Below are 14,018 nucleotides of genomic sequence, written 5' to 3' on the forward strand. Positions count from 1 at the left end.
CTTTCATTTCTTTTTTTTAAAAAACCTCCATGAAATGTAGCACAATCTCAATGGACTGGCAGACACAGTAGTTGGCAGCCATTACATCTGATGACAAGTCCTTCCTGCTAATTAAAATGTTTGAAATGACTGTTAGTTAGAAATAAATCTCAAGTTCAGATTTTGAAAACTAATGCAGTACAAAGGGAAAGCAAACAAAACTGAGCAGGAAGAAAAATGGAGGGTAGCATAAGGTGATATGCATGTATAGAATGGCACTTCTCAAGTCACATCAGTTTATAATGTGTGGTTCCAAAGGAGTAAAAACCTTGAAAAAAAATTGTCCATTTATTTGATATCATTATCTTTCAGATGTGAAAGGGGATAGGTGAAGAATGATAGCACTATTAAAATATTCAACTGCAACAAGTTTTTCTTTAAAAAAATCTGATGTATTTACAGTCATAATAGACAGGCAGAGACAGGAAATTGGAGTCAATTTTTTATATACAGAATACATGAAAGTGTCTGTTGTAAAATCTGAAACAATACATTAACTATTTACATTTGAACTACTGTGTGAAAAAGGACCTTAACAACCTTACGACAAACTTTTACGCTACAATACAACACAATGGCAGCTGGTGCCATACCACAAGTTTTTAGCATGTTAGACATTTAAAAACCACTGACACCATTAAAGGTGCATTAACACAGACTCTACTTTAACACTTCTCCTTTCTCAGTCAAATAAAATACCATTGATATTTGAAAGGGTTTGTTTTTCCTCTTTAATCAGTACACAGCAGCTACTTGTAGTGCAAAAGTAGCAGAAAACATCTGGGTCATAGGATTCCAGATACATTAAATAAAACAATGATCAGAGTAGATAAACATATCCTTTTATGAAAACTTTGCACATATTTATAAAAACTATTGTCACTGGCACAAAATATAACAAGTCTTTGATTATTTTTACATGTTTAGGGATGCAGTCTGAATGTATCCTAAGCTTTTCCAGTTCGTTCTGCAAAGGGCTTTACCATGACCTTCAAATAGGACCTTGCTTCTTTTTCTCATTCAGTCAACATTTACAACTATGACAAGTTACATATTTAAAAGAGAAGTCATTATACAAATTCTATGTGCAACTGCCCACAAAATCTGAGCAAAAAAGAAAAAAATGCTGAAGATACTTCATTTCATGCAATATAAAGACAGCTTCTTCGGTTCATGGTTCCCCGTTTTGTCCTATGTACATTTCAGAAACCTCACGGAACAGAGTTGGATCGTAACACGGGCACTTGATGAAGTTTCATCAAATGCTTCTGTTCCAAGTCAGCATCGTGTACCAAGGTTTCCTCCTCTTTCGGTTGCTTCATTGCAAATTCTGTGATGCTGAACACAAACTGCAGGCAACCAAGCTTGATGTAACTCCCATGGTGCAATAATGCAGTCCCTTCCCAGCCTGCTCCACTGCCACCTATTAGACTAGAGCTGCTGGCCTTGCAGTTACAGGTTTTACCATGCATTCCTTGGCCTTGGGAACTCATGACTGTCTCTTCCTGTTCCTCCTCTTCCTTTCTGCTCTTAGAATATTCTGCAAAAAAAAAATTGCAAAATGTTTACCCTGCAGTTCATAATAATTAAAATATTGCCTAGTGTTTCCAAACTGTGCCGCAATACTTAAAGGTCTAAAAGAAAATCCCTCTTAAAACCAGCTTTAATTCATGGTAAAATTATGGTACAAGATTTTATAAACTTTAATATTTGCACATCTCCAAGTACTGTGATCAACCGGATTCAGGTCTCACGAATATTGGACAATCCCATTGTTTATGCACTGCTACTAAACTTCACTTGGGAAGTACTACACACAGTGGTAGATGCCAATCTCTCTTTAAGAGAGATCCTGTGTCTTTGTTGTTGCTTCCTTCAACATGGACACTCATTGAACAAGAATGGGCTACACTCCATCCAAACAGTTTGAATTCAAAGAATCTTGCTTCTCATGGTCACGCTGTTTATCAATATAATTATACTTCTGTTGCCCAGAACACAGATGTTTTGTTGTACTATATATGTGGATTCCTTAATTACTTTCACTGTTTAAAATGCTTGACCATATTGAAAAGCTGCTTAATGGATTTAAGGCTGGATGGTATTGTTGTATACTATTACAGTACCAAGTTGTTGTTCATCTACTCAGTTTAAATTTGGAAAATGTAAAGCAGTGCACTTACTTATTACACTTTGAACTTTGGCAACAATACTGCTTGGTGGAGTGGGAGAAGTTTTCTCAGAGAAGTCACACGAATATAGGACGTTGTCAACAGTTGTCCCATGCTCACTGTAGTTTAGCAGTTCATAGTGTTTTGTGTTCTAAAAACAATGATAAGAATTTAACAAAAATGTAAAACCAACAACATGCTTAGCAACAGCTTTTTATACGTGTGACTCAGTTTATTGGCAAATAAAGTATTCCACAGTTCAGGGAGTTAAAGTATCCTAAGTCTCAGAGTTCATTTGTACACATTTAACCCAAGTCAAGCGCAAGCCGTTTACCTGGCTCAGTTCAGGAAAAGCAAATGGACAGATAGCAGGTAAACCTTCTGTAAACAACAGCTGCTTTACTTATCTAGTTCCCACTATAAATGGTCTATTATGAGTTTTAATTTCCTCTGCTCAAACAAAACTGGTATTTCTAAACTACAGGCCATAAGGTGAATATAACTTTCAATTCAGACATTAGTCTCCATTGTTTTGATTCTTCCATTTGCAACTTCATATATCAGCTCAAGCGAGCACCAGTAAAGACACCTCAACATGGACTCACTAAATATTTACTTTTCCCCCACTAAAAGGTTAATTTACAATTTGTTCCTATTCATATGAAGACTTTCTGCTCACTTGTATTTTTACACACAAGATAGTATTCCCACTGCTACTCTCCAACATTTGCCATGCAGAGCACTAGTCACTGGGAAGCAAGTTAAAGTACCTTTAGCTGAAAATATTCTGAAGAAATTCAAGACCAAGACCACTGACAGATAGAGACGAAACTGCTTTAATAACATCACCCAAATCCCTGAATTTCATTCGCAATGCACCTTTCGTCTTTTTAAAACAAAATCAAGATTATGATAAGGCAGGACATTGTAAGTTGCGTATTTACAGCTCCCATTTCATTTACTTGAAATTTTGGCAGGACGTTGTGAATTTATTCATATGTAAAAAGCAAGCGGGTGGCCAGGGAAAGGATTGGACTACTTAAGGACAGTGGAGGGGAATCTATGTTTTGAGCCAGAGGAATGGGCTGAGGTACGACATGAATACTTTGCATCGGTGTTCACTAAAGAAAGGGACTTTGTGGAAGTTAATTCTTGGGTAGGGTATGTGGACAGTCTGGATCATATTAACATCGAAAAGGAGGTGGTATTGGATCTTTTAAAAGATATTAAGGTACAAGGCCTCAGTGGAAGAGCTGAAGGGCAAGTGAGAGGAGGAGCTGGGTGAGGAGCTAGAAGAGGGCCTGTGGGCTGACACCCTGGGCAGGGTCAATTCCTCATCTTGCACCAGGCTTAGCCTGATTCAGTTTAAGGTGGTGCACGGGCGCATATGACAGTGGCGAGAATGAGCAAGTTCTTTTGGGGGGGGGGGGGGGGGGGAAGAGTCCAAGGTCTTGGTCACTCGGGTAAAACCGAGCTGGGGGATAGCGATATTTGAATTGTCAGACGATCCGGGAGTGCAGGAGTCGAAAGAGGCCGGAGTTCTGGCCTTTGCCTCCTTGGTAGCCCGGAGGCTGCTCTTGTTAATGTGGAGGGACGCGAAACCCTCAAGTGTAGAGACTTGGGTCAGTGTCATGGCTGGATTTCTCAGATTGGAGAGGATAAAGTTTGCCTTGCGAGGGTCCTTGCAGGGATTCTCCAGGCGGTGGCAACCGTTCCTAGACTTTCTCGCGGAACCTTAAGTGGAGGTCAGCAGCAGCAGCAGCAAACCAGAGGGGGGTGGTGGATAGATTTTGTTTGTAAAGGGCAGATACCCCATCTTGTTTTGCTAATTTGTTAAGTTGTTTTCTTAATTATTACTATGCTTTTTGTTGTTTTCTTTTTGTAGTGGTTTGTAAAAAATTATTGAAATTTTTTGAATAAATAAAAAAAAAAGATATTACAGTAGATACGTCTCTTGGGCCGGGTGGGATTTATCCCAGAATACTGAGGGAATCAAGGGAGGAAATTGCTGGGGCCTAGGCTGACATCTTTGTATTTACAGGTGAGATCCCAGAGGACTGGAGAATAGTTAATGTGGTACTGCTGTTTAAGAAAGGTAGCAGGGATAATCTTGGAAACCATAGACTGGTAAGCCCCACGTCGGTAGTGGGTAAATTATTGGAGAGAATTCTCAGGAACCGGATTTATACCCATTTGGAAACAAATGGACTCATAAGCGATAGACAACATAGTTTTGTGAAGGGAGATCATGCCTCACTAAAGTGTTTTTTGAAGAGGTGACAAAGATGATTGATGAGGGAGGGCGGTGGAAGTTGTTTACATGGACTTCAGTAAAGCCTTTGACAAGGTGCCTCATGGCAGACTGGTACAAAAGATGAAGTCACACGGGATCAGAGGCGAGGTGTTAAGATGGATACAGAACTGGCTAGGTCACAGAAGGCAAAGAGAAGGGTGTTTTTCCTGAATGGAAGGTTGTGACGAATGGTGTTCCACAGGGATCGGTGCTTGGGCCCCTGTTGTTTGTGGTGTACATAAACGATTTGGAGGAAAATGTAGCTAGTCTGATTAGTAAGTTCGCGGATGACACCAAGGTTGGTGGAGTGGCAGATAGTGTTGAGGATTGTCAGAAGATACAGCAGGACAGATAGGTTGGAGACTTGGGCAGAGAAAGGACAAATGGAGTTTAATCCAGACAATCGTGAGGTAATGCATTTTGGTAGGTCTAACATAGAGGGGAAATATACCGTCAATGGTAAAACTCTTAGGAATATAGAAAGTCAGAGAGATATGGGCGTGCAGGCCCACATATCTTTGAAGGTGGCAACACAAGTGAACAAGGTAGTCAAGAAAGCATACGGAATGCTTGCCTTCATTGGTCGGGGCATCGAGTATAAAAACTGGCAAGTCATGCTACAGTTGTATAGAGCCTTGCTAAGGCCGCAGTTGGAATATTGCGCACAATTCTGGTCACCACACTGCTAGAACGATGTGGAGGCTTTGGAGAGGGTGCAGAGGAGATTTGCCAGGATGATGCTTGGTCTGGAGGGTGTTAGCTGCGGAGAGGCTGAATAGACTCGGACTGTTTTCATTAAACGGAGGTTGAGGGGTGACCTGATAGAGATCTACAAGATTATGAGGGGCATTGATAGAATCGATGGGCACTCTTTCCCAGGATGGAGAGGTGAATCACCAGGGGGCATAGGTTTAAGATCCGTGGGGCAAAGTTTAGAGGAGATGTGCGAGGCAGGTTTTTTATGCAGAGGTGGTGAGTGCCTGGAACACATTGCCAGAGGAGGTTGTGGAAGCAGATACATTACCGGCATTCACAAGGCATCTTCACAAACAGATGGATAGGATGAATATAGAGGAAAACGGCACAAGGAAGTGCAAAGGGTGGTATCATGACTGGTACAGTCTTGGAGGGCCGAAGGACCTGTTCCTGTGCTATATTGTTTTTTGTTCTTTGAACATTTACTGAGCTTACTAACTGTATAAGACCATAAGGCAAAGGAGCAGAATAAGGCCAATCTGCCCACCAGGTGTGCTCCGTTATTCAATGATGGCTGATATTTTTCTCATCCCCATTGTCCTGCCTTCTCCCCATAACCCCTGATCTCCTCATTAATCAAAAACCTATCTATCTCTTGTCTTTTAAAAAAAAAAAAATTTTGAGTACCCAATTCACTTTTTTCCAATTAAGGGGCAATTTAGTGTGTTCAATCCACCTACTTTGCACATCTTTGGGTTGTGGGGGCGAAACCCACGCAAACACGGGGAGAATGTGCAAACTCCACACGGACAGTGACCCAGAGCTGGGATCGAACCTGGGACCTCAGCGCCGTGAGACTGCAGTGCTACCACTTCGTCACCATGCTGCCCTATCTATCTCTTGTCTTAAAGACACTCAGTGATCTGGTCTCCACAGCCTTCTTCAGCAAGGAGTTCCACAGATTCATGACACTCTGTGTTGAAGAAATTCCTCATCTCAGTTTTAAAGGATTGTCCCTTCAGTCTGAGGCTGTGCCCTCAGGTTCTAGTTTTTCCTACTAGTGGAAACATCCTCTTCCACATCCATTTTATCTAGGCCTCTCAGTATTCTGCAAGTTTCATTAAGATTCCCCCCCCCTCATCCTTCTAAACTCTAACGGGTAATGAGTCCTCAACCGCTCCTCATATGACAATCTCTTCATTCCAGGGATCATTTTTGTGAATCTCCTCCAGACCCTTTCAAACGCCAGCACATCCTTCCTTAGATACAGGGTCCAAAACCGCTCACACTATTCCAAATGAGGTCTGACCAGTGCCTTATACAGCCTCAGAAGTACAGCCCTGCTCTGGTATTCTAGCCTCTCGACATGAATGCTAACATTGCATTTGCCTTCGTAACTGCCGACTGAACCTGTACATTAACCTTAAGAGAATCTTCGAACTAGGATCCCCAAGTCCCTTTGTGCTTCTGATTTCTAAAGCCTTTTCCTATTTAGAAAATAGTCTATGCCTCCATTCTTCCTACCAAAGTGCATAACCTCACACTTTTCCACATTGTATTCCATCTGCCACTTCCCATTCTCCTAGCCTGTCCCAAGTCGTTCTGCAGCCTCCCGATTCCTCAATACTACCTGTCCCTCTGCATACCTTTGCATCATCGCCAACTTTGCAACAGCGCCCTCAGTTCCTTCTTCCAGATCATTAATGTATATTGTGAAAAGTTGTGGTCCCAGCACCGACCCGAGGCACACCACTAGTCATCGGTTGCCATCCTGAAAAATACCCCTTTATCCCCATTCTCTGCCTTCTGCCAGTCATCTAATTCTCTATCCATGCCAGTATCTTGCCCTTAACATCATGGGCCCTTAACTTATTCAACAGCCTCCTATACTGCACCCTGTCAAAGGCCTTCTGTAAATCTAAATAGATCAGGTCCACTGGTTCTCCTTTGTCTAACTTCCTGATTACCTCCCCAAAGAATTCCAACAGATTTGTCAGAGATGACTTCCCTTGACAAAGCAGTGCTGACTCAATCCTATTTTATCATGCACTTCCAAGTACTCTGCAATCTTTAATAATGGACTTTTAAAATCTTACCAATGACCAAAGTCAGGCTGACCGGCCCATCTTCTGCCTCCCTCCTTTCTTAAACAGGGGTGTTACATTAGCCATTTTCCAGTCCCCTGGGACTCTTCCTGCCTCCAATGATTCCTGAAAGATCACCACCAATGCCTCCACAATATAAAGCATATATCTCTACTCAAAGAAAATTGCAACTACCAATTAAGTATGCAGAAACTCAGAGAATTTAATGCATCACCAAAATACATTTTTGCATTGCAGATCAATCTGTAATTAACACTGCAGCTCCATTCTCCCCCGCTGCCATCCCCAACAAATAACTTTGGAAGATGGGTCACTCGTGTCAGCAATAATTCCCCATTGGAGTAATCTAACCATTGAGAACCTAACCATCTCCTTTGCCATTCAATGGCACTGCTGATGGAATACTCTCCACTTGGCTTAATGGGTGCAGCTCCATCAACACTCAAGAAGCTCAACATCCCAAGACAAAGCAGCTCTCAAGATTGACACCCCATCCACCATAGACGCAGTGACAGCAGTGTGTACCATGTACGAAATGCACTGCAGCAACTCACCAAGGTCCCTTCAACAGCACCTTCCAACCTGTGGCCTCTACCACCTGTAAGGACAAAGGCAGCAGATGCATAGGAGCATCACCCTCCAAATTACACACCACCCTGATGTGGACCGATATCGTTTTCCTTCACTGTCAATGGATCAAAATCCTGGAGCTCCCAAACTGTGGGTGCATCTAGATTACATGGACTGCAGCGGTTCCAGAAGGTGGGTCACCACCAACTTCGAGGGTAACTGGGGATGGGCAACAGATGCTGGTCTAGCCAGCAAAACCCAGATCCTGTGAGCAAATTAAAAGAAAATCTATTCCAATCACATTTTCCTCCCCTTTCCCAGTATTTTTCAATTATTTATATCATAGCGTGGCTTCATTGGCTACCTGAGTGAAATATACTCCATATTCTAATAACACTTTGCCCAAAAAGTTCTATTTTATCCACTTATGTTTCTATAACAAATCCTAACTTCATGATTGATTCAGGAATAATTTGAAAATTATCTTTCACTATTTACAGGTATAATTTAAGAATCATCTTTCACTATTTATACTCACAATAACTCTACTATTTGACAGTCCTGGACTTTTTTCTTAACTGGTGGATGCCGACCTACAATTTTAAAATTTAACATGGCAATAAGCTTTTCCCACAGCTACGGTTACCACCTGGCCAGCTGAATCTTCCCATGAGAGTTACTGTTCAGCACCAGGAAGGATAATTGTGGTCTTCCCTTTGTTCCATTTGGTTACCAGTATATTGTTGTCACAAGCTGTGCAATTCCACTCTGTAGAGGAGTCTCTAGTCCTAAGATTTTATTTTAGTCCACCACTGAGCATCTGCCCAATTCTTTTATAAGAACATAAGAACTAGAAGCAGGAGCAGGTCATTTGGCCCCTTGAGCCAGCTCCACCATTCAATGAGATCATGGCTGATCTTTTGTGGACTCAGCTCCACTTTCCGGCACAAACACCATAACCCTTAATCCCTTTATTCTTCAAAAATCTATCTATCTTTATCTTAAAAACATTTAATGAAGGAGCCTCTACTGCTTCACTGGGCAAGGAATTCCATAGATTCACAACCCTTTGGGTGAAGAAGTTCCTCCTAAACTCAGTCCTAAATCTACTTCCCCTTATTTTGAGGCTATGCCCCCTAGTTCTGCTTTCACCCGCCAGTGGAAACAACCTGCCCGCATCTATCCTATCTATTCCCTTCATAATTTTATATGTTTCTATAAGATCCCCCCTCATCCTTCTAAATTCCAACGAGTACAGTCCCAGTCTACTCAACCTCTCCTCGTAATCCAACCACTTCAGCTCTGGGATTAACCTAGTGAATCTCCTCTGCACACCCTCCAGTGCCAGTACTTCCTTTCTCAAGTAAGGAGACCAAAACTGAACACAATACTCCAGTTGTGGCCTCACTGACACCTTATACAATTGCAGCATAACCTCCCTAGTTTTAAACTCCATCCCTCTAGCAATGAAGGACAAAATTCCATTTGCCTTCTTAATCACCTGTTGCACCTGTAAACCAACTTTTTGCGACTCATGCACTAGCACACCCAGGTCTCTCTGCACAGCAGCATGTTTAAATATTTTCTCATTTAAATAATAATCCCTTTTGCTGTTATTCCTACCAAAATGGATAACCTCACATTTGTCAACATTGTATTCCATCTGCCAGACCCTAGCCCATTCACTTAGCCGATCCAAATCCCTCTGCAGACTTCCAGTATCCTCTGCACTTTTTGCTTTACCACTTATCTTAGTGTCGTCTGCAAACTTGGACACATTGCCCTTGGTCCCCAACTCCAAATCATCTATGCAAATTGTGAACAGTTGTGGGCCCAACACTGATCCCTGAGGGACACCACTAGCTACTGATTGCCAACCAGAGAAACACCCATTATTCCCCACTCTTTGCTTTCTATTAATTAACCAATCCTCTATCCATGCTACTACTTTCCCCTTAATGCCATGCATCTTTATCTTATGCAGCAACCTTGTGTGTGGCACCTTGTCAAAGGCTTTCTGGAAATCCAGATATACCACATCCATTGGCTCCCCGTTATCTACCGCACTGGTAATGTCTTCAAAAAATTCCACTAAATTAGTTAGGCACGACCTGCCCTTTATGAACCCATGCTGCGTCTGCCCAATGGGACAATTTCCATCCAGATGCCTTGCTATTTCTTCCTTGTTGATAGATTCCAGGCCTATTTTGGCCTTGTATTACTTATAATTTGCTGCCAGTTAATTTGGTTTCCCCCAAAACACCAATTATCAAATACATCCAGTTCTTTTCAACCATCTTGGAAGCAGCCAAATGCTAATCCCAATTAGTTTGGGTTCAGTACACCAATATAGTACTTAAAGTTAATTATGCTCTCTAAACTATTTTGTATGTTCAACTTTGAAACAGCATTTTTTAAATTTTAAATTTAGTAACCCATTAGATTTTGAAGATTATCCTGTGCCATCAAGGTAAATTGTTATTCTGACAGTTTAAGTATGAAGGGTGAGCAATTATGAGTATTCAGCACGAGTACATTGAGATAAATACAACAGCATTGTGAGCCAAAGGTTCCTCTTCATATAATTATTTTGATTTGCAACTACAATCTCTGATTTTGCCTTGAAATAAAAAGAAGGAAAATCGGAAGAGCTGGAAAGGTAAGATAATTAGATGTACCAGGGAATCAAGGGATATGAAAATGAGTTGGCAAAGTGGAATTGAAATAGAAGGTTATCCATTAGCTTATGAATGGCAGAGCAGGCTTGAGGGTTTATTTCTGCTGCTTTCTATTATGTCCTTATTTAGTGTTCTTATAATTGGGCTTTCAGACTTCCGTTATATTAAATTGAATTAGTATGAAATGTAAGAGAAAATGCTGGAAAATCTCAGCAAGTCTGGCAGCATCTGTAGGAAGAGAAAAGAGCTAACGTTTCGAGTCCGATGACTCTTTGTCAAAGCTAGTATGAAATGTCATCAGCTTGCTACCAACCCAAAAGCCTTCCAATCACAAAAAAATCCAAGTAATCTGAGATGCTGTCCCCCCGCTAGATTAACAACTTATTTTTTGATTTTCTTTTAGTAACAGGGAGGGGTTGGAATTCAGTCTTAAGAACCATACCTCATCATAGAATATGCAGGCATGTTTGCCGGAAACATAATTACAATGTCCATAATTTATAAGGCACACATCCATGTCAGCACCTGAAAAACACAAGAAAATACGTCTCAGTTACAAGTGTGTGTATTTTACCATATGTTCTCAAATTACTTGGACCATTGAGGATCAGCAGCATGAGCAAAGCTGCACAGATTTTTTTTAATAAACATGATATGGAGCCATAGCATCCAATCTATCCATGTTAGAAAGTTAGCTTAAAGTATCAATAACTTAATAACTACATATCTTATTTAATACAATGCCCCAAGGCACTTCACAGCAGCATTATAAAACAACATATGACACTAAGCCCCATAAGGAGATTGAATCAGATGATCAAATGCTTGGCGAAAGTAGGCACTCGGATGATTAGACTATGTCCATCTTTAATTTGTCTATTCCCATCACATCATAACATCACAGGCCAGTCAATCCAAACAGTGCAGCTGTTCTCTTTGGTAAATATATTTTTCCATTTTTTTTTGTTAATTCCTGAACTCATCTTTTCTTTCCCCTCACTGGGCCAGCCTGTTTATTCCTCCCAATACAAATCTCTCAACCCAATATGACTCCACAGCAAGACTTCTTGGCTGGCCTCTCTCCACAGTTCAAGCTCAACCACATCTCCGCTCCTCGCATGACCGAACTCCACAAAGTTCTGAATCACTTGTTTCCGCCCTCTATCCTTCTTAAAAAAATTTAAATTTAGAGACCAAAAAAAAAGCTTAACAATGAGGAAGATGGAGTGGAGAAAGCATGCAATAAGTCTCCAGACTGGCAGATAAAGTAGTTTAATTGGAAACATATTCCAGTTATATTAGATATACTTCTTTTGGGCAAATTAGGTAAACCAGACAAAATGCCAAATAATAAGAACATAAGAACTAGAAGCAGGAGTAGGCCATCTGGCCCCTCGAGCCTGTTCCGCCATTCAACGAGATCATGGCTGATCTTTTGTGGACTCAGCTCCACTTTCCGGCCCGAACACCATAACCCTTAATCCCTTTATTCTTCAAAAATCTATCCATCTTTATCTTAAAAACATTTAAAAACATCTACTGCTTCATTGGGCAAAGAATTCCATAGATTCACAACCCTTTGGGTGAAGAAGTTCCTCCTAAACTCAGTCCTAAATCTACTTCCCCTTATTTTGAGGCTATGCCCCCTAGTTCTGCTTTCACCCGCCAGTGGAAACAACCTGCCCGGAGAAATCATAAAAGTAAAGCATATTTTATTGATTTTTCCGGTTGGATCATCAGTTTCTCCATATACATTTTATTTAATTTGGTTGTAATTTACTTTAGACAAATGCTTTCAAGCTAAAGTGTATCTCCAAACATTGCAAGAATGTTCCGAGACCCATTGGTTTGGGCATTGCAGCTGGAGTAATACAACATTCAGACTTTTTATTTAAACAACCAACAAAAGGACATGATTTTAGGTTTGGTAGACTATTGCCACAAAATGTATTCATTGCCAAATGTTCATACCATCAATTTAGGGCAGATAAACCTTTTTTTTGGGGGGGGGGGGGGGGGGCAAGAGCAGGGGCAAGGATAGCAACAGTAAGTTTCATGTACATTTATTTGCCAATGGTTATGAGACAATGGTTCGAAGGGTATCTGCACAGTGGTTAGCACTACAGCCTCATAGCGCCACAGGCTCGGGTTCAATTCCGGTCACGGGTGACTGTCTCCGTGGAGCTTGCACATTCTCCCAGTGTCTGTGTGGGGTTCGTTTTACAGTCCAAAGGTGCGCAGATGTGGGGATTGGCCATGCTAAAATTGCCCGTGTGCACAAGGATGTTCAGGTTAGGTTAGGTTACGGGATTAGGGTGAGGGCGTGAGCCTCGGTGGGGTGCTGTTTCAAAGGGTCGGTGCAGACTTGATGGGCCGAATGGCCTCCCTCTGCACTGTAGGGATTCTATGATGCTGCAGAAATCAAGTCAGCACCAGATCGTTCTAAACTGCAATGATCGACAATTAGCAAGGAATGTCATTTTCAGGTAACTTTTCATGTAGGTTTTCTTTACCTGTTCCTATGTAAAGTGTTCTGTAGCACATATTAATGGCTTGGCCTTTACCCGTCAGGGGATAAAACACTGCTCGTGCCTGAACCTCCTTCACGGGGACTAGATAGGAAAAAGCAAAATAAATTACTCATATGGTGTGAGCAACGGCAGCTTTGGCCTTTATGCTGGACATGAAACAGTTGTCAAAAGGTATTCATCGGTAAATTATCATAATTAGCAACTAACATGTAGTTTCATAAAATAGTAACAATATTTAGCAAGCACAACAAACATATGCAAATTTGCATCTGGTTTGTAGGTGATGCTGGCATGGTAGCATTTGTTTCTTGTTGCTAACTTCACTCACGGATATTGTACATTGACTGGGTTGGCCACTTCATAGGACATTAAGAGTCAACAATGCAGTGTCAACTCAAGTCACATGTAGGCCAGTTCAGATTGGAGTTGATAAGTTCCCATTGGGGTTTTTAAAGACAGGAGGTAGGTCAGTTTTCCTCAACCTCAGCCATAAGTTAATAGGTTTGCTGACAAGTCCATAACTTGCCACAGTGGAATTTTGATCACTAGTCTCATACCTGAATAACATATTCTAACTTATACAGAACAAAATGTACCTGAAAGACAATGGCCATTTCAGGATTCTTCAGAAATTTGGGAGGGGGTGGACAGAAGAAGAAAAAATGTGGCACCAAATTGCTATGTCCTAAAGGTACTAAATACTTACACAATTCCATCACAGCCCTCAAGGGCTGGTAAGAAGGGATCACGTTCAAATTGAATGATGTAGAATACGGAATGACAAAAACTACAGCAAGAATAGCTGGCACCGAAAAGCACTTTATCATCAAAGAAAATCTGAGGCATTTCACAGTTGATGAATTCAGAAAAGGGATACCATGCTATGAAAGGAAATATTAAAAGGAATGAACTACGCCTTGGTCAAAGTAATGGAT

The 14,018-nt window shown here is 41.2% G+C and overlaps 1 protein-coding gene across 3 annotated transcripts in view; it reads right to left on the reverse strand.

Annotated features, from left to right (window-relative positions):
• Positions 1-409: 409 nt before the first annotated feature.
• Positions 410-14,018, reverse strand: part of phf12b (PHD finger protein 12b) — an 88,870-nt gene continuing 75,261 nt past the window's right edge. For 2 of the 3 annotated variants that reach the window (XM_072469579.1, XM_072469578.1), the window contains 4 exons: positions 13,066-13,164; positions 10,995-11,077; positions 2,223-2,361; positions 410-1,579 (listed from right to left, as the gene is read on the reverse strand). In XM_072469579.1, the coding sequence (XP_072325680.1) occupies positions 1,251-1,579; positions 2,223-2,361; positions 10,995-11,077; positions 13,066-13,164 (650 nt within the window). In that variant the 3' untranslated portion in view covers positions 410-1,250. The remainder of the gene's footprint in view (positions 1,580-2,222; positions 2,362-10,994; positions 11,078-13,065; positions 13,165-14,018) is intronic. The other variant, XM_072469580.1, reaches the window with a different exon arrangement.

This window comes from Scyliorhinus torazame, chromosome 12, assembly GCF_047496885.1.
Source record: "Scyliorhinus torazame isolate Kashiwa2021f chromosome 12, sScyTor2.1, whole genome shotgun sequence".
NCBI classification, from domain to species: Eukaryota; Metazoa; Chordata; class Chondrichthyes; order Carcharhiniformes; family Scyliorhinidae; genus Scyliorhinus; species Scyliorhinus torazame.